General features: G+C 42.5%; 2 protein-coding genes across 2 annotated transcripts in view; one reads left to right on the plus strand and one right to left on the minus strand.

The window, feature by feature from the left end:
• CDV3 (CDV3 homolog) overlaps nucleotides 1-20,993 on the plus strand; it is a 185,448-nt gene that overhangs the window by 63,804 nt on the left and 100,651 nt on the right. The window lies entirely within an intron of this gene.
• Nucleotides 13,717-14,772, minus strand: LOC128935290 (C-C chemokine receptor type 8-like). Its single transcript, XM_054273494.1, has one exon. The coding sequence runs from the start codon at nucleotides 14,770-14,772 to the stop codon at nucleotides 13,717-13,719; it is 1,056 nt and encodes a 351-aa protein (XP_054129469.1).

A 20,993-nucleotide genomic window follows, 5' to 3' on the forward strand; every position in this document is an offset into this window, starting at 1 on the left:
TGCCAGCATTTGGCACACAGAAAAAGAAATTGCTTAATGACTTGTTGTCAGCTTGAAAGTATGTGTCAGCAGCATCTAGGGCATTTTTGAAGAGAGAGAAGTGCAACATTACACTGAGTAATACTGAAACTTAAATAACAAAAAATAATACCACATATTCTGGTAGCAGGCTCTGCAAGAGTGTACCCAGTGTTTCCTGCCCTACCTCTTTAACTTTGCCTTTGACTTTCTAGGAGGAGCAAAAGTGCAGAGAAATCTATGCACAAGCACCTGCACTTGCTTGGAGAGCAAGCATAAAAGTAAGAACTTTTCCTGAGTTACCAGGAAAGATGAATGAAAAGATGGAAATGTAAACTAAATACTCTGCGTAAGACTCTAAACTGATAGTTTCCCTCAAAAACAACTTTTCATGTGGTAGTGACCACAGGATTTCTTTCTAGGATTTGACTGGGTAAAGAGCCCCTTCCAAAATTAAACTTTGCCTGGGAAACCTCTTCCTCTTTTCTAACAGCTGAGCATTAGAAGCATTCAGAATTACTTGCCTCCTAACTGATGGGTTTTTTCTGCCCTGCAAAACTTTGAAAGTAAAATATATTCTGGGCCGAAAAGAGCAGGCTTAATTCTCTGTGAGCCCTCAGGATCTGATTGTTTACATTCCCCAACAAAACCAGAAAGACAGTCTGGCAAAAATTCTGAGCTTTTCTGCAGTTAAATAGAGTCAGTCTCAGGCCTCAAGACAAAAGAAGGAGGATGTGTTCTTACCTAAACAAATGTGCAGTAAAAAAATATCATAAGCACTGAAAATTAGCATTCTGAGAAAGAGAAATTTGAGACATAGATTAAGTATCTTCCTCCAAATCATGAGTAAATGAGTATATAGGCTCTTCTCTTGGGTAAGCTAACTTCTGTGCTAGTATGTCTGTTAGGGGTTTTTTTGCTCTGATGTGGTTTGGGGGTTTTTCAGTATCTGATAAAACATTGAATTTGGAGTAGTTCAGCAGCAGTTGTAGTCACAACCATTCTGAGGATGAACTCAAGTAGAAAATGGAAAGCTAATAGCTTGGAGTGGAGGTTGCCAGCATATGCCATAGGATCATGTGATGTCTCGTTATTGCTCCAAGGGTCTCTACACTGAGAGATTCAAGCCCTCTGCTCTGTTGCTGTCAGCTGTTCCAGGCAAATCACAGTGCAATTCTCCCAGGAATGTAAAAAAAATTAAAAAGAATTTGTAGGCTGTTGTAGTATTTTTTGCTAATATACAAGCACAGGAGCTAACCTTTTCTTGTGTGTGAGTAGAAAAATTCCAGGGTAGTACTGATGATTTTTATTAATGTAAAACCTCATTAACAAAAATTGCCATCTGGGTATAAAACTGATATCTCGTTGAGATGTAGCTGAGGTATGGAGTAAAAACTTTCTACTGTGGTGACTCAGAGACATCACATTAAAAAGAGGACCCAGTCATAATATCCCTTTAAAAAATTATAATGAAATAACACTTTTAACAGACTAAATATTTGAATAATACAGAGAAACTATGTGATAGGATAGGATAGGGATGGAGAACACCTGCCAATTGCATCTGACAGAGCAAGATGTGATTTAGATATGGAGCATTTAAGTTAAACATGAAGGATTTCATCTCTGACCAATTTTTATCCTTAGCAGAATGCAACTTCAAGCTATCAGTCTCCTGGAACTGCTTCAAAACCAAGATCCAATTAGTTTCTGGTACAAAAACAGATTATCATTTTCTACACCAATTGTCCAGTTGAATTCTCTGCTTTTACATTTAGCTTTATCCCAAGCTCTAAGCTAGTTACAAGACCCAATTTTTCCTAAATATATTATCTCTGCTTCAATGTCAGCTCTACTGCCATTGTCATTGGGCACAGTGACTCCCCACCCAGATAATTGATCTTAAACATACATACATTTAGATGGAAAGATAAGGGAAAAAATCAGCTACTCACTGTTTCATCAAGCTGGTCTAACTGTGGGTGCTTCTTCTTTGTGAACGAACATTTATCTGAAAATAGGAAACAGCACTTCCTGTGACATATTGCAAAAGGGGGCCAAGTTTCTTCTCCCCTGAAAAAGCTTGGTTTCCAGGATGAGGTCAAAACTGGTGGATGAAGACTTTATGGGTGCCAGCTTATTCTGCTCCGGCTGGAACTACTCCATCTCTACAGGGTTAAGATTGGCTGGTTCAATAAAATCCCATTCCCAGGTCAATAAGTATTCCTACCTGCTCTGGAAACTTCTAATCTCAATTTACTCTCTTCCAGTTTGAATCCATTGCACTTCATGCTGTCACCCCCTGCCCTTGTAAAAGGTTCCTCTCCTTTCTTGGAGGCTCCCTTCAGACACTGGAAGTCCACAATTAAATCACCCTGAAGTCTTCTCTTTTTCAGGCTGAACAAACCAATTTTCCTCAGAGGAAAAGTCCTCCATCCTTCTAGTTGTCTTGGTGGTCTCCTCTGGACTTGCTCCAACAGTTTGATACCCTTCCCATGCTGGGGACCCCAGACCTGGACACAGCACTCCAGCTGGGGTCTCACCAGAGCAGAGCAGAGCAGAGGGGCAAAATCCTTTCCCTTGCCCTGCTGGCCACGCTGCTCTGGATGCAGCCCAGGATGTGTTTGGCTTTCTAGGCAGCTGGGCTGGGTCATGTCCAGCTTCTTATCCATGAGCTCCCCAGGGCTTCTCCCCAGGGCTGTTCCCTATTAGTTCAACCCCAAGCCTGTGCTGATACTGGGGATTGCCTTAACCCAGGTGCAGGACCTTGCACTTGGACATGTTAAACCTCACATCAAACTTCTCCAGCCCCCCCAGATGGGATACCATCTATCAGGTGTGTTAGCATCCCCACTCAGCTTGATGTCAAATTTGCTGAGGGTCCACTCAATCCCTTTGATAATAAAGATATTAAACAGCACTTGGTCCCAGTACAGACCTCAGGGGGACACCACTAGTCACTGATGTCCATTGGGACTCTGAGCCATTGACAGCTTCCCTCCAGACAGGACGGTCCAACCACTTGCTAATCTGTCTAACAATTCACCCATTGAATCCACCTCTCTCCAACTTAGAGAGAAGGATGTTGTGAGGGCTGTTCAGAAGACCAGATAAACAACATCCATAGCTCTTCCCTTGGCCACTCTTGCAGTCACGCCATCACAGGAGGCCCCTGCATGGGTCAGGCAGGACTTGTCCCTGGTGAAGCAGTGCTGGCTGTCCTGAATCAGCTCTCTGCCCTCCACGTGCCCTGGCACAGCTCCCAGGAGGATCTGTTCCATGTTCTTCCCAGGCACAGAGGTGAGGCTGACAGGTCAGTAGTTCCCAGGGCCATGCTTCCTACTGTTTTTAAAGATAGGTGCAATGTACCTCCCTTTTTCCAAGAGACTGGAAAAAAAAGGTGAAAACTCCCTTTTTCACCTGGGACTCCACCTGACTGCCATGACTTTTCAAGTATCATGGAGAGGGCCTTGGCAACTACTGTCAACCAATTCCCTCAGGACTCTGGCATCTCACTGGGTCCCATAGATCATTATAAAACAGAATTTATGAATAATATGACCACTTCTCTGCTCCTTATGGAGTCGTTTTCAATTTTATAGCAAGGCTAATTATTTCAAATTTGCACTCTTTTGGCAGCAGCTCTTGACCATTCTCTCTAAGACTGTAGAGTGCTTACCTAAAGTATTTCAGAAAATCAGTAAGACTGGTTTGTGCTACAGTTATAGCTGGATTTTTTCATTTCCTAAAAAATCTATTTCAATAAACCCAGCGATATATAACCTGATCACATGTGTTACAGGGAGTATAAAAGAGACTCATAAAGCTATTTCAGAAAGAGTGCCTAAGCACTCAGGAAGAGGGATGTGATGGCTGGAATCACATAAGGGAAGGGACTGTGTAGATTTTGCTGTAAGTGCAGACAGAAAACCATTGAAAACTTTCAAGCCTGAGCAGAAAGTGCCTTCCCTACAGTGACACAGTGGATAACAGGGAGACCCAAGAAATATTTCCATTCTATACCATCTCCCTCTGTGTTGCTGCCTGAATTTGAAATTCTTTTTTACAGCTCAGGACACGTCTTCCTACTCACTGTACAGGCTGCTAGCTCAGAAGTCTCGTTTGCATGTTTCATCTTTTATGAACTGCTATGCCTGGTAAAGAAATGAATTGGCTTTCAGGATACAAAATCCTGCCTAAAGAACTTCATTTTCACTGCCTGGTGAAAATGAAGGGTGTCACCTGGAGAAGAGGCTTGGCTTTTAAGGGAGAAACTCCTTTGGAATCCACTGTCCAGGGTCTTTGCATGGGTGTAATCTTCTGGGAATAGCAGAGGTTCTTGACTAGTCCTTGATTTCTTCTCTCCCTGTCTTGTGAAACTGGGGCTTCCTTCTGCCTTGCTCAGAGTCTTTCTGGAGTCACCAAACTCCAATAAGTTTTAGGAAAGATCACAGGAGAAGTCTTCCTTGGAAGATCTCTGTTCTATTTTCATAACCTGGGGGGTAAACAGCAGTTTTGAGTTTGACATAATAGGTTTGGTGGATGCTTGTGGTGGTGAATGAATTACTCCTGACTGACCAGTGTATTTTGACTTGAAGCCAAAAGCATGGTTTTGCACATATTGCTTGGAAAGAATTTTAATTCTTTGTGCTCCCAATCTAGGTGCTTAGACTGAAGACGAGCGGACAAGTGTTTTCAGGCTGCCTGAGCCCCCGTTGCTCCAACCTTTGAAAATCAGGAATGGTCTCTTTCCAAAATGGTAATGCAAATAATCTGAAGCTTCAAAAAGTTTGAGCAAGATTAAAATAGAGGAGATAAAAAGAAGACATATTCAAAGGAAAGGCAACATTTCATATCAGGAACTTAATTTTAAGCATCTGTGACTACATATTGACCTGTAGCCAAATTACTATCATCTTGTAGATGATAGAGCCTGTTACAAAAGACAGACCCCCCCTGAAAATGTCTTTTTCAGCCATGTTGAGACTCTGAAGAAATCCAGAGGAAGGAAATTGTGTTTATTGGTCTAGAAAGCATGGCCTGTGAGAAGTGATTGCAAAAGGACTAGAGGATTTCTCAGACCTAATTTCTATGAATTTACTCATAGTATCTTTCCTGTATGAGTTTAATGGGTTTTATAAACATTAACAAATTCATATAACTTCCTAAGAGACAGAAGCAGAGGAAGCAGTGGGAGAAAAGTCTCCCAAAATCAGCGACATTGCCAGGAGAAGATTTCCATTTAAAATTAGGTTCTCCATCTTCATTAAAAATTAGAATGAACAGTAAGAAAAGAGTACAGAAACTTCAACATGCTAATCCATTGAAATTCTAGAAATAGGGAAGTACTGCTCGACCAAAGGGAAGAATCAAAAAAGAATGAAGAACATCTGCAACAAAACTGTCTTACTTCATCTGGAGCTTTCTACAAGCTGTCACAACAGTACCACTGAGAGAACTAAAGCAAGGGAATCACATGTACTTCTATTACTCCATCAGTTACTGAATGTAAAAGAAGACTAGCTTTTTGTGACAATAATACAATGTTTTGTGCATAATGAAGTCAGGCTGTGGGGATACACTTAAAGGCACTGAAATAATTTTCCTTTTTTCTTGAACAAGTATCTTTTCCTGTGGAGGGAAAGGGATGCTGGAGACAGGTCACTAATGGCAAAAATATTGGTAATTTTACCAACCAGATTACCTAAATAGAAATGACCGGTCTTCAGCTATATGCCAGTTAGACTGTAGCAAAGACAAGAGATGGCCTTGCAATTAATCTCATTTTCTAGGCTTTCTATGGAAGGAGAAATGCTGACTTCAGTCCTTGTGTCAAAGCCTGAAGGTGCATTCTGAGGGGGTTATTTTCCAAAGTGCTTCAGCCATTTTTTATGATTAAATGAATGAAGCAGATCTTTTGTGCTAAAAGAGGAATCCAATAAATATCTTGATGAGACCTGTGCTGCAGATTCCCCTCGAGCACCCTCACCCACAGCAGCTCGCATCAGACATTTTGCTGACTGTCTTCATGTTTACAGGGATGGGCATGTGGCAACTTTGGTTGAGCACAAGGAGGAGCACAGAGCAGGCCTTTGCAAGGTCTGTTAGTAGGGAATTCTTTCCCAATTCCTCCAAACTGGAAGGCGTAAGCTGCAGGAATCATCTCTCTCCCACCCTTAGTTGATAGTTGGCTAGCTAATCCAAGGGCTTCTTCTCTAGTCAAGGGACAGAGGTGGGTATTTGCAGAGGGTGGCAAACTGTTTTAAGCTACTCCACCTTAGGCTGGAATGAATCACCTAATGTGGGGAGCTCTCTTTAATGATATAAACAGCCTTAGGCAGCAAGTTCAGGGCAGACAGCCAGCCTGTGCACTGGCAAAACTTTCAGGTAACTTGAATGAATACTTCAGGGCTTTTGGCGATGAGAAACCATCGAGTCAAACATTTTCGTTTTGCTGTTCCTTGGGGCCAAGGTGATGTTTTAGCAGGTAAGCCTGATAATGCTGTCTACTCCCATTGCTGAAGAAGAATAGATCAAAGGTAGATCTAAAGACCAGCCCAGGTGGTGATGCCCCCAGAGGCTGGAACACATTTGTTATGGCACTATGAAGACTGTACTCTGCTTGTGCCCATGAAAACTGCATGTGCTGCCTATCATGGCACAGAAGTAAGGCTGCAAAGCCTTGTGGTGGTGTTCACAGGGGTCCCAAGACAAGGGAAGAGACAAGAATCTTGACTCCATGTTTCAGAAGGCTGATTTCTTATTTTATTATATATATTATATTAAAAGAAAATTATACATTAAAACTATACTAAAAGAATAGAAGAAAGGATTTCATCAGAAGGCTTGAAAAGAATAGAAGGGAATGGAATGATAATAAAATTTTGTGACTGACCAGAGAGTCCGAGACAGCTGGACTGTGATTAGTCATTAATTAAAAACAACCACATGATTAGCCACGTGATTAGCCATTAATTAAAAACAATCAAAGATGCACCTGTTGCATTCCGCCACAGCAGATAATTATTGTTTACATTTCATTTCTGAGGCCTCTCGGCTTCTCAGGAGAAAAGATCCTAGCAGAAGGATTTTTCATAAAATATGTCTGTGACAAAGCCTGTCTCCCTCTTTCCCTACATCTTCACACCCATGCAGGTGTTCTAAAACTGTGTTTTGGTGGGGGAGGGAGGGAGGGTAGGAACATAAAAGGAAAAAACTTTCTATTGGTGGCTTTTGCAAGTTGCCATTAGCTGCTCAGGTGTCACAATACTTCCTTACAGCTTTGGGGCACTTCATGGAGCCTTGGAGAAATAAGACCTGGCAACAGTGATGTAAGTAAACTTGGAGTCCTATATATTCTTAAGATATTCTCACAGAAGAATGACACAAGGACGTATCAATGCAATCTGCCCTTCACGTGAACCTCTCCTCACAAACACTGAGGCGCTCAGTCCCGCGCCACAATGCTTGGCTCCGTTTGCAGAATGCAGCCTCCCAGCTGAGGGACTGGTTATTTGGGGTTATCTTTACTGCTCTTCACCACAGTGCAGGAGCAGGCCCTATTTAATGCACGTCATCCAGGCCTTTCTTGAACTGCAGAATTTTGCTTTTCTCTCATGATCATGTCTCTGGTTCTATCAGGCTAACCTCTGAGTCCTTCACAGGTATTACTGTATTTGCCTTCTTAACACATTTATGAGGTAAAGCAATACAATTATGTCCATTTTGCCAGCACCCACTAATTTGTGGAACCTGGTTTGTAAACTGCTTTTCTCCAAAGTGAAGTACTGTGCTGGAGCAGGGTTCTCATCTGTTGTAGCTGCTGGTTCTTGATGTTCACATTGATTCTTGGAACATGAGGATCACAACAGCAGAGGCTATCTATGAAGATCTTGGTGTGAGTGGAAAGGGAAGGTGCTTAATTTGTGTGCTAGAATTAGTCACTCTGGGGTGAGTAGGATAAAATCAGCTCTGAGTCTCTCACTCCCTTGATGAAACTTGTGCCTGTCCTGTGATAAGCCTGCAGATTACAGTATTATTTGTGGCACAGGACCTGGCATCTCTGAAATGCAAGCCTTCCCTGATTTTGCTTTTCAGGTGTCTGCAGGACTGATCAGTGAAATGGAACCTGAAAGACACAAATGGCTCCAAATAGTCTGCAGTCTTCTCAGAGACTGGCCTCACACTCCTGTGCACCTACCTGGGAGACCCTGCTGTGTTCCTGGGAAAACTCCCCATGGACAGTCCAGCAGCTTGAAGCCAGCTTGGTAGCCACACTACACCAACTTACACACCTAAAGAGTCTGGTGTCAGTCATCTTCTGGCATATTTTATTTATGAGTGGAGACATCACTTCCTTTGTAACTTCTATAGAGAAAACAGAAGAATACACAGGGCTTCAGATAAGCCATCAAACCTTTTTTCACAGTCCACAGCAAACTAACCATACACAGAGTCTGTGGTACTACAGACTTCAAATTCTTCTCCATCCTCCATCCAAAAGAGGATGACTGTGATATTTTCTGTGGTAGATTGCATCCTCTTTATATATTTTTTTAATGTCAAGGCAGTACTAATTGCTGTCTCATAATGGGAATGGAAGAGCTAGCTTACAGCTTTGACACAAGGGAGATATTTCACACCTGCAGCCAGTTGAATGGTTCTAGATAGGCTGTTTGTGTTTGCTGTGCAAAACAGTCCCAGCAATAGTGATAGGAAGCCAAGTCCATCTGTATTTGTAAAGCTCTCAGATCACATTGCAGGAGTTGCTTTACATTTAGCATGTGCAAACTATTTTGTCATTCTTCTTGGAAAGATTGTGTAAGCTTTAAGATGAAGGCAAACCACAAGTAAGTGACGAAAATAACTTCAACGAAAATCTATGTAAGATAATTTAAAGGAAAACTGATACTTCTGCCTTCAGTTGTACTGAAGTATGCTGAGATAAACACCTACATAAACACCTACATGAATCCTAGGGGGAAAAAAAGTATTTTCATTGCCTAAAGTTTACTTGGTTTCACCTGAAATCTCAAAACCTATCACTGGCTTGTTTGTTTGGGGAGTTAACCTTGTACACTGGTGCTCTATTTTACAAGACTTCATCAAGTGAAGCTATTTTCAATACTTTTGGATACTGGAGAAGTTCACTGTCTATTACTGTTTTTCACACTGTCCAGGGACCATTTCTTATCTCCTAGTTGTTCATATGATAAAATGCATTAAACATTAAATGCTTACAAGTTCTCACCACTGGCACTTCCAACTTCCCTCCCTCCACACATTTCACTGAAAAGACTTTCAGAGAAGTCTAAGCCACCGCAGCCTTTGTGGTTTTAATCTGAAATCAGGGAGTCTCTCCTGAGGTATAACCTAACATTTTCTCTGCCTGAGATAGAAGCTTAAAAAAATCAGTGCCAAACGTTCTGGACATGAACCACAGCCTGGAGAATCTGTGTCAGAACACTGTGACAAGTGAAAACAGTTTGTCAGCTAGCTTGAGAATCAGTGTGAGGGAAGAGAACGGGTTGAGTCACTAGGGGGAGAGACTGGACTGGCCAGCTGACACTGCAGTGCACTGGGATGGATGAGGGAGGACACCTGATTCTCTTCTTCAGGCCAAGAGAAGGAAAGGAACTGCTGACAGAGAAAGGAAAGAGAGAGAGCAAGCATCTGGGCACAGCAGTCATCTAAGGGCAACCGGAGTGGTGAGCAGACCTCTGAGATTTTGGGGTTCTTAAAGAAAGTTATAGTTAGGCACGCTTCAGATTCAGTGGCATTATGAGGTCATTTCAGCAGAAATTGCAAACCACAGAAAGTTTTGTATCTCACTTCTGGGTTAATTTAATAATGCATTTGGAGTTTGCACTGGATCATGTATTTTGGTTATAACATATTTCTAATTAAGAAGAGCAAAACCCACACAAGGTATGAGGCATAAGGCGGTGTGAGGTGTGTTTCTGTAGCCAAGGTTCTACTGTAAGGACTACAAATAGTTACAGTGTGTGGCCACGAATGAGCAATGTTATTGATTTTAGCTATTCCAATTATCCTTTATAACTGGAAACTAAATAAGAGAAGGAGGTAATACATACTTCTTACCTGGATCTTTTTAACTCTGATGTCAAGCCCCAGAACTATTATGGAATTTCCCAGTGAGTGCTGTATCCTGCCACACTGAATTCAGTGGTGGTTCTCAAACATGTGGCAGATTTCTCATAACCCTAATGTGGGGGGTGGGCAAAATGGAGGACATCTGAAATTCAGTCTCACACCTTCTGAAGTTTGGGCTATCCCATGGTAAGTGAAGAGAGCTGAGGGACACTGTGAAAGCTCTGAACTTGGCAATCATAGGCTGGAGGAAAGCCAGAAGGAGTCACAAATAGCACCACAATACACATTATTATTTTGCTTTTCTAACTGTCAATGCTCCTTTGCAGTGCTTTGCACAGTATTAGTATGCTTCCCTTACTGTAATGGTCCGGGAGGTGTTTTTGAGGATGTGCACATTTGGACAAGAGTAGAGTAAGGTCAGACTTGGGTAAGGTTACAGTGCCACAGGCATCAGGCTACAAAAGGACAGAGAGAAACATGAGACAGAAAAGTCAGTGAAACATGTTAGGTGAAAATCAATAGCTGAAAATCAATAGATGAAAGTTCAAGCCCTTCAGAACACACACAGAACACAGTTCAGAACCAGGTGGGGAAGTGTTACTAAATGTGAAAAGTGATATTCAGTAGTTTAACTGGCAAGCTGGTATCAACAGTTTCAATAGAGCTTGGTCTCTGGAGGAACAATAATTGCTTTGGATATGCAACATCTCATGAGAAGATCTGTTCCACAAACGGCAATAATTTCCTTTTTCCATCCTCTTCTGAACAGTGATCACATTTCCACTAATTTAGTGGAACAAGACTGAGCTATATATTATGGCAGATATATTCACAGTATCACACCAAGCCCCAGGAAATCCAGGTGACAATAAACCCGAGTGTTACTTGGTGCTTTTGCAGTGCTATTTGCAGCTGACGACATCTGAGCACATGAAAACTAACTGATCTGGTTATGAGTTGATTGCAAAATTTCTTTTACCAATTTTGCTGTGTGTCAGAACCTTGAAACTGAGGAAACAGTGAAACTGCTACCTGCTTTATTTCAAGATTATTGCACCTGCGGAAAATAGTCGATTGTTGTTGACAAGTTTCTGCCTTAAAAAAATGTATAATTGAAGAAATAGCACTACCAGCTCATTATTTTTGTTATCCTGAGAATGTAGTGCTCTTTTCCAGAACTCTTTTAGTGCTTACAAGTGCAAAAATTTTTGAACATTGTTTAGTGTCTCCATAGATTCTTTCCTTCACATATAAGAAGAGTAGCATAAAGTCTTGTGGTCCAAACCATTGTAAATAAAATTTCGTGTTTACAGAAGAAGCACAATGCTTCTGGGTGCTCTCCTGTGTACAGGTGCTTTGAGGTGATGCTGGGTATGTTTGTGTTCTGATAGTTTTAACAACGAAAGGGGCAAAATACCTACATGTATTATTCCTTTTCACAGACACATTATACAGAAGAGGAGCCTGCTGAAGAGAAAAGTGTCCTCAGAATCTGCAGTCTGGCTCTGTGAGAGATTGGCTGTGCTTGGGCAGAGGATTTGGGGCTTGGATCCACACTCCTGAATTCTTAAACACCAGTATTTTAAAAACAGCAGTGGAAGATGGGGAGCAGTGGGGGGAGAACTCTTCAGTGAGCCCAGCAAAGCACATGTTTTACCCTTTGGTTAAGGCTTCACATATAATTTGGGCTAAATTCTGCTACTGCACTTACACACACAGAGCATTATTTTAGTAGAAGCTGCACCAAAAAAAAAAAAAAAAAAAAAAAAACAACAAAAAGAAAGAAACCAGAGTTTGACCCTTGTCTAGTAACCCAGAGAGACTCTCACTGCTCATTGGGAAAGTGCCAGTGGATGAGGGCTGGTCAGACAACATTTCCATTACCCCTTCCTCTCAAAATATCAGTTAAAGCAATATAAGCTCTGTTGCCTGTCCCTTCCTACAGGAAAAATGATGGTGAGTGTCGCTGAATATTTTATACAGAAATACTTTCATCCAAACTCAAAAATCTGGCCACAGAGAGAAGATAACCTGACCTGAGATGCTGACTCATATTTCTTTTCAATCATTAAAGTCCCTATGCAGTCCAAAAAACCCCACAGAAATGCACAGAGAGCTTTATTTCTAAACAGCAGTTTTCTGAGAAGTAAAAGATTATAATAATTGAGTTGCAGGGCATTTCTTGTTCATTGGAGAATAAAGCCTAGAAACGTTACTCATGTTATCTATAATAAAATAAAGAAGTATTTTCTATACTATATAGTTAATAGCAAGAATATTTTGGCACCAAGGTTAATTTTTTTCCTTTTTTAATTTTTAGGAAGGATAAAAATATGAAATTGTATTTTCAGAAGGAAAGGTAAAATTAGGAAAATATTTAAAATTTTTATTACCTTAAAAAAGAAAATCTTTTACAATATCCAGGCTGGGTTTTCCCTGATTTCAGGTGTTCTCTTGGTTAACTTTTAAAAATGTGTTTGCAGCAATACTACCTCAATATAAATTGTATTTTTTCCCTGTGAATTTTTACTGGGATTTGAAGAACAAAACTTCCTTAGCAGAAAAGTGGAGATAAGACTTGTTTTACTGAAGAGCTTCAGGATGCCTCTCAATTCCATCAGATACATTTATGTATACACACTCAAAAATTCACAAACTTAGTTTCCTTGTTCTAATCAAGGCTTGTGAGTCAGGCAGACTATCAAGAACCAAGACAAAAAAGGTGTAGCTAATGTTTATTTGAAGAAAGCATTTTTCAAATGGCAGAAAATTAAGATATTTGGGAAAAGAGAAGGAGCCTGCTTTGCTACACGTCATTTTATGATGGTTACATTTAGCAGCGAGCATGGAAGGCACAGAGTTGGAGCTCCCACAGCTCCAGAGGTGATGCAGAGCCCCCACCTGCTCTGAGGACAGTGTTTTCAAGTGTAGGAGCCTCCATGAATGACCAGTATAGAGGACACCTGGAGCCACTGCTTTGTTAGTTTGGAGACATCACTACCAGAGGCTGCTCTGGGTGACAGCAGTTCCGAGGATTCCAGGGCTGTCCCGTGGGCCCATCCCACAACAAGCAGGGCTCTGAGCTGAGGGGGTTTTTCCTCTGGGATCTGAGGGAAAAGGGAAGCTGTGACAGTGTCTGAGGTGATTCCCCCTTTGCCATATGAGGCAATCTTATGCCTGTCCACTTCCCACTTTCCAGAGGGCTGTCACACACTTGTCCCAGGAATGTAGGGATTCAGTGTCCACAAGGCACAGCATACTTGGGGGTGAGGCAGAAGCGATGCTTTTGTCACAGGAGAAAGTAGATACTAGAGGAAGCAGCCTACTTGCTGAAATATATAAAAGGAGCTCTAAAACTTAATTAAAATTTGTTCTGTGGCAATGTATGGTCACCATTTCACAAACACACTGCTTCTCTTGGAAAATCGATGTCACAAGTTTTTGTGTGGCAGGTCACAGCATATCCCAACAGGAGGCACAGCATACTGCACCTCCCAGGGGATGCTGCACACGTGGCACAACCCCCAGGACCACAGCAGACCTTTGGCCAGCCCCTCGCCCCAGCAGAAGGTGGCTCAGGTGCCATCACAGGACCCCTGCACTGTCAGACCAGCCAGAGAGCTGGGTGGGTGCCGAGAACGAGTGTGCAGCCCCGGCACCTCCGGCAGGGCTGGAGAGGACGCGGCCACAGGACTGAAGGAATGCTTTGAGATGGCCCTTGAGGGTGACGCCAGCAAAGGCGTAGATGATGGGGTTCAGGCAGCAGTGGATGAAGGAGATGGTTTCTGTCAGCTGCAGGGCCAGCGCTATCTGGGAGCTCGCCTTGCAGTCATTGATGACGTGCAGGCTCTGCAGAGAGTCCAGGAACAGCGCGATGTTGAAAGGAGTCCAGAAAAGGAAGAAGACGATGACGATGATGAAGATCATCTTGATGGCCTTGACCTTGTCGCGGTTTTTGCGCTTTTGCAGGTCTCTTAGTATCTGAGTGTAGCAGCAAACAAGGATGCTGAAGGGAATCAAGAGGCCCAGGATATTGGCTGCAAACTGAGAAGCAACCTTCCAGGTATTGTCACCTGGAGGGTACGTGGGGACACACTGCAACGCCTGCTCGACCTCCAGCTCCTGGCTGAACACGATGTTGGGTACAGAAGCCAAGCCAGCCACCAGCCACAGGATCAAGCTGATAACTATGCCACAAGTGGCTGTCCTTATCCTCGTGGCATGGAGAGCATGGACAATTGCTATATACCTGTCTACGCTCATGAGGGTTATAAAGAAAATACTGCTATAAAAACCTGTGTAGTAAATGCCAGCCATTATCTTACACATGGCATTGCCAAAAACCCACTGGTCTGAAGCGTAGTAGGCTTGGAAAGGGAGGGGCAAAACGAAGAGGAGATCAGAGGCTGCGAGGTTCAGCAGGCAGATGTCAGTCATTGTTGTCAGCCTTTTCCTGGTCAGGAGAACCCAGAGGACCAAGGAGTTTCCCAGGAGACAGAAGACAAACACAAGGCAGTAAAGAATTGGTAGAAAGAGGGAATTAAACCTGCGAAAGTTGTTTCCTTCATTACACGGAGCAGTGTTTTCGTCGTATCCGTAGTCATATTCTGTTGTGCCAGCGAATTGGCTGGTGGGATTCATCTCAGATGCCTGTGCAGGAAAGAGAAAGGATTAGAAATGTCTGGCTGTCCTGGCCCAGCACTCCCACAGTGCCTTCTGTCTCTGTGTGGGCTGTGTTGAGCCCGTGGGTCAGCCTCCAGGCAGAGGGAGACTACAAAATGCAGTTTTGGTCTCACTGGCTGGATGAGAACAGCTGTGCCACCCAGAGGGCTGCCCTGCAGCCTGCTGATTGCTCCTACACATGTGTAAGTGTGAGCTCTGGGATGCTCTCTGTTTTTCCTGAAACTGATTTAGTGCCAGCGGACCAGCCCCTCACCATTACAATGACAGGGGAAAATTCAGGTCTCTGAATAGTCCTAGTAATAAAAAAAATACAAATCCTGCATCTGACCTAAGGATCCCAATTTTCTCGTGCTCCCTAGGGTGGGGAAGCTTTTTGCCTGCAGCATAAAGACCCTGATAAAAGTGTTTTGCCTGATGAAGCTGTCACCAAGCATCATAACCCTTTTTTCAACAGAGCTTATCAGGGCTAGGTACTGGCACAGAGTGCAGAGACATACAAGCTACTTTTCCATGGGTGGGTCCAGGATTGCATGCAAAAAGCTCTGCAGCAACAAGAAGCTGACAAGACTGCACAGCAACACTTGCAGTGCCAAGCTGTGAGGTGCCACCAACCTCCAGGGCAGCTGGTGAGCACCTTGGCTGTACCTTTTGCCACAACAAAGCAGCTTAGTGCTCCTGCCTGTTCTGTCCAACTTCAGTTTTTTAGCATAGAAAAAACCAAAACATTAGCAGGAGTGGCTCCTCTCTCTCATTTCTGAAGAACTGTAATGAAGGCAGCCTCAAAATAGTAAAATAATCTGATGTGCTCTCCAAGAGTGAGTCAGTGCTTCAACCAACCTTTTAATTGTTTCAGATGTCAGTTCATGACCCCTATAAAAGCAGATTGGGTTTCCAGACTTGAGTGTTCACATTTTAAGAAGTGATGGTTATTTCAAAAGAGTTTGGTTTTTCACTGCTAAGACATTTGAAAGCATAGGCTGTGCTGCACCTCTGTTGCACCTGCTTACAGGCAGACCGCATCTTGAAAGAGCTTCAAAGACCCAGAATTTATCAGAAGGAAGAATAATTTGTAATAATCATTGCTGTTAAGATGAAGCAATAACATAAATGGAGGTGACTAATTCTATAGAAGTAGGTTATGTGTTCTCCTGAATTAAAGATTGCTGCCTGGAGATACAAAAAAAGAGAGAACAGTGAAAACTTTTTGTACTGACAGGAAGAAATCACAATTCACCCCTTCTTGCCTGGCTGTGCCACCTGTGGAGGGAACAGAGCAATCTGTATGTACAGCCCAGAGGAGTGCCAGTGTCCATCCTCTGCTCCAGGTATGGATGCTGCTCATGCCTCACTGACCTGCCTCAGCTGTCCTTGGGGCACCGCAACTGTTTCAATTGTTAAGCACAATGAAGGGAACACTGTTACAAGTACAGCATTCAACCCCACAGAATTCCTTGTTCAGAAATAACAAATAATGAGAGAAAAGCCGTGCTGCATCTGCAATTACACATTGACAGTGTAATTCTCTACCATATTGAACTCTTAGCTATAGTTAAGACATCTGCATTATTAATTTTAACTTTGCATAAAGCATAAATCTTCAAATATTTAGCTGATGAGTGACTAGGTAATGTGACTCTTCTTGCTGCAACAGATAAAGGTAGAAAATGTTTCCTGCTAAAGTTTTTGATGTGTGAAACTGATACACCGTGACTGAGCGATGCAGCTCTGGCTCCCGCTTCTTAATTGTCTGCCAAGGACCTCTCAAAAGCAGTGCACAGATCCAACTACCAAAACTAAAAAATAGTCAAAAAAATTCATGAATACTGTGTTATAGATAATAGATCTGTAAACATGTAGATGGATATGTAGAGATACATATATCAAGATTTGTAGCTAAAAAGCATCTACTCCCAGCAAAATTCAAGTGTTTTTCCTGGGCTGAACAGAGACTGGAGATACTCTGCTTCAGGCCATCCTTACACCATTACACCACAGCTCCCAACCAGGCCATGACATTTTCCATTTCCCCCCCTCTCCCCATCACTCAGCAGAACAGTCCAAGTGAAAAAGCAATTTCATGGAAGGTACCAAGGTAGAGGCGGCTGCTGCAGGTCCCCTGGTTGCCACAGACAGCCCAGGAGCAGCACAGTGAATATGGATGGACTTTACCTCTGATAGCAGGAGGACTCCTCTCTCAGATGGCCCTGGCCCCCTTCTCCTTGTGCCCTGCTACCTGGGCTCAGGGCTTTCCAGGAGGTTTACTTGGTTTACTTGGCTTTCACTTTGCTTGTGCAGAGAGCTGAGATTCTGTGATATGTTGCTGTCGAATGGGCAGCTGCCAGACACAGGATAGGCTTGGGGGCAAATAGAAGATTTTGTATCTTTGGTAAACAGGAAAAGAGTGAGGGGGGTATCAGGCACCTTCTGCAAAAAAAAAAGATCGAATACCTCTCTTCTTTAACACGATAATGGGTAGCACTCCTTTGAACGTGTTTGCTAAACCCCACTTCTTCACAGCCTCACCTACAGTTAAGTGAAAAATTTAAAAGTTCACATGTCTCCATCACAGGAAACACCCTAATAAATTTGCAGCTTTTTAGAGAAGCTGATATATAATTATAGTAGTTTTAATTAGCATTGTTTTAGTTTTTCGTTTTCTTCAGCTAGTAAAAACTTGTATCCTGCAGTCTGTTTAAATCCCTCCCCATTAAAACCTCATCAGTATTTTAAGCAAAACAAGAACTCAAAGCTACTGATACCCCTTAGCCATAGTTTTCTAATCAGTTCTTATTTAGTGGGGGTATTTCTGTTTCTTTGCTTGGGTTTTTTTCAAGTTTATTTTAGTTACTTGAGGATGGAAAAGGACAAAATATTGAAACAAAGACAGGCTTGATATTTTGTATTTTATTCAATTGCTTTGAATTACTTATGGTTAGTGGAACACTAAAATTGTACATTGTGGTGCTTTATAAGTCAGACAGATGATACACTTTTAATCCATTTATCTCAACAGGCACAATTTTCCTGACTTTTAAGAGGACAAGGAATACCAGAGGTTCACTCAAGAGGTCCCAAAAAAGTATGTGGCAGATCCAAAACACGATTTTTACTGAAGTTATTTGCATGTTCTTTGGTAGCAGTTCCAGCCCAAAGTACCTTTACAGGTCACTGATTGTTGTTGCACAAGTGAGTAGTGAAAGAGTCTCAAAGCGAAAAAAAAGTAAATACTGCAGGCAGAAAGAAAAAGAAAAGTGAGAAAACAGGCTGGAGGATTAAAAGGAATAAAAACAGTCTGGAGGATAAAAAGAGTAACTTAATGAAGGAACTGGAACTAGTTGCTAGCACAGTCAGAAAACACCTGTCCCATGAAGTATTCAACATATTAACAGTGACCAGGGCACCATCCTGCCTCCAAGTACCCAGCTGGTCTTATTACACAAGAGAGACCAGCTCCAATTATTCTGTTTATATTTTTTTCAGAACTAATTTTTGAAAATTGTTGCAACCGAGATTTATTTTATTTTATTGTACAGATATTAGTTATATTATTAATAATATGTCAATAGTATGTCCTGGTGCTATAGACACACAGTATGACATAATGTAGCTTTATTCAATTTAGGTTTATTTATATTTGTTTAGAAATCAATAAAGTCAGCTTTCATTATTTCTTAGGAACAAAACATTAATAAATTAAGGATGCCTCCTCTTACTTCATATGCTTTTTTGCAATAGTTTGGTTGACAAATTATTAATACATATAAAAAATAAAACAATAGTTTGACATAAAACCAATAAAGGAATAAAACACTTCTTCATTTTTGAACATTAATACATATTCTAAAATTGAAAAAATCTTGAATTTTTTCTTGAGTTATTTTCTGCTGCACAAGTTATGATCTTGCAAAAATATTTCAGTTCATTCAAAATGCATATTTTTAATTAGAAAATCTCCCAGCTGTGTACTTTTACCAGCTACAATTCTGCACAGCCAGCAAAGAGAGGCATGAAGCTGGGAGAGGCAGTAGGGGAATGCTCCGTAAGTTGGAGAAAATTGGAGCAAGCAAGAAGATGAAGATTACCGAAAAGGTGAGGAAAAGAGCTTGAACTCAAGAGAACAAAAGCTAAAGCAGGCCTGGTGACTGATATGGCTGGAGGATGGCTAGGCTGGCTGCTGTACTTTGGGCACACCAAGGCACATGGATAACAACTTGGAGATTGATAAGAAGAGTGAGGGGAAAATTGTGGTAGTGCTGGTGTTTTGGAGAAAACAGTAGAATTTTGGAGTCTGATGCAACATTTCCAAGAGTAGCTCTGCTGTGTTTTGGGCAGTGATATACTGCTGCAGAATGAGGCCTTTGTCGGGGATGAGCCATTTGTCAGTGAGGGGAGACTCGGACACTCAATATGAGTGATATGCAAGTTCCGTTTATTGAAGAGAGCATCAGGCACTTATACAGCAAGTAATAAGCTTATGAATATTCTGTAAGCCAAGCGATCTATTGGTTAAACTATACCATCAACTCTTCCTCATTCCTTTGGGCCTGCATTCTCTATTTCCCATGTCCCTCTGTCCACTTGTTATCTGTGGACATACCCAGCTAGGCCCAAGGACACACTATCTTGCAGGTGCAAAGACTCAAACTGGCTGTGTTCGGTACTTTCCCAGCTCCTGGTCGGCTAACAAGCGAATGTCTACGTGACCTCTGTCATGTAGCCATTTCTCCACAATATACAACTGTGAGACCCTGGCTCTACCTGGCTTTCAGGAAGGTTTATGTTCCTGCAACTGCTTCCGTTCCTGACAAAACCACCAGTTGTTGGTGGTTGGTGTTCCTAACACTCAGCCAGAACCTGAGGTTTTCTCAGCAGAGAAAGGGAATTCATGAAAGGAGGAAGAGGATGTCATTAGTCAAAAGCAGTGAAAGGAATGGAGTAGAGATGAGTTTAGGAAAGGTGCTGGTTCTGACTGGCAGGTGCAAGGGTGGATGGGAGGTAAAACCCAGAAGGGTGGGCTTGAGAACTGAAGAGAATATAATTATGATGTTGGCTGAAATGGAGATAATTACAATGATGAAAACTAATAGGAGATGGAGATGCCTATGTTGAGGGACAGGAAAAACCCACAAACAGATTTTATTCTTCTTTCCACGCTGAGTCCTACTGGCTCTCCTACAGGCAATCCAAGAGGGACATGGGCAGACAGAGCCCTGCTGGGCTGAAGGGCAGTAGAGATAAACAACTACCAGTGTGTTCACAGACATGGGGTGCTGCAAGATGCAGGTGTGCTGAACTTCCCTTGACAGCTCAGAGGGAGATAGCTGGTGGAGGGAGGAGGAGAGGTACACATTTCCAATTTCCTTCACATCAGCTGTGAGCCAGGCTGCAGTGACTTGTATCCTTCCCAACACTTTTTCAGTCTGTGAGCAGCAAACACCAAGCCCTGAGTTACACAGCGGCTACACAGTCATACTTGAATTTTCTGCCAAGCCAACACACAGCCCCTTGTAGTTCACGTGAGGAGGATAACAAAGAAAATGTGGTAAACCAGCAAGAGTGCTAAGCTAGGAACAGAGAAGATAAAGGTCATCTGCACTTGAAAGTGCTAAACCCTGGTGGAAAGAGGTGCAGAGAGGCTGCAAGGTAGCAGGACTCAGTGTGGTAAAGCAAGATCATGGAAGGCATATGTTTGTTTCATACAGACAAGCCAGTGAAGACATGGCCAGGGAAAAAGAGGATTTTCTCACCATAAAAGAGCACAGCCATATGACAGCAATATTTACCCCCTTGAGCTCAAGTGAGTTTGCTGCTGGGGCACTGGGGCTGTGGACCAGGCTTGCTGTGGGAGGAGAAACAGTCAGCTGGTGTAAAATGGTCCTTGGTTAAATGTCTGAAGGGGATGCATGACCCAGGGGTCTCATAGCCGGGGATAGGACAGCAGGCACCAGGCAATCCTCCCCAGGGCCTCAGGATGTTCCCAAGGTGCTGGATGGGAGCTTAGGAGCAAGTTCTCAAATCTGTTTAAGAACCTAGCCAAAATCCACCCCAGAGCTTCCCTCTCCAGGAGCCCTGACCGCAGCCCTGAGGTGTCCCTCCAGCTCAACTTTAGCTGGTCCCTAATACCAGAGCTTGTGATACTCTCTATAATCCTGTGGGATTTCCTGTGGGAAAGAAATACC

The sequence above is a fragment of the Melozone crissalis genome, unplaced genomic scaffold, assembly GCF_028551555.1.
Source record: "Melozone crissalis strain CALT ecotype California unplaced genomic scaffold, PUWL_Pcris_2 ptg000016l_1, whole genome shotgun sequence".
In the NCBI taxonomy this organism is placed as follows: Eukaryota; Metazoa; Chordata; class Aves; order Passeriformes; family Passerellidae; genus Melozone; species Melozone crissalis.

Coding starts and splice junctions, on each gene's coding strand:
- LOC128935290 (XM_054273494.1), bottom strand. CDS start 14,772: ATGAATCCCACCAGCCAATTCGCTGGCACAACAGAATATGACTACGGA.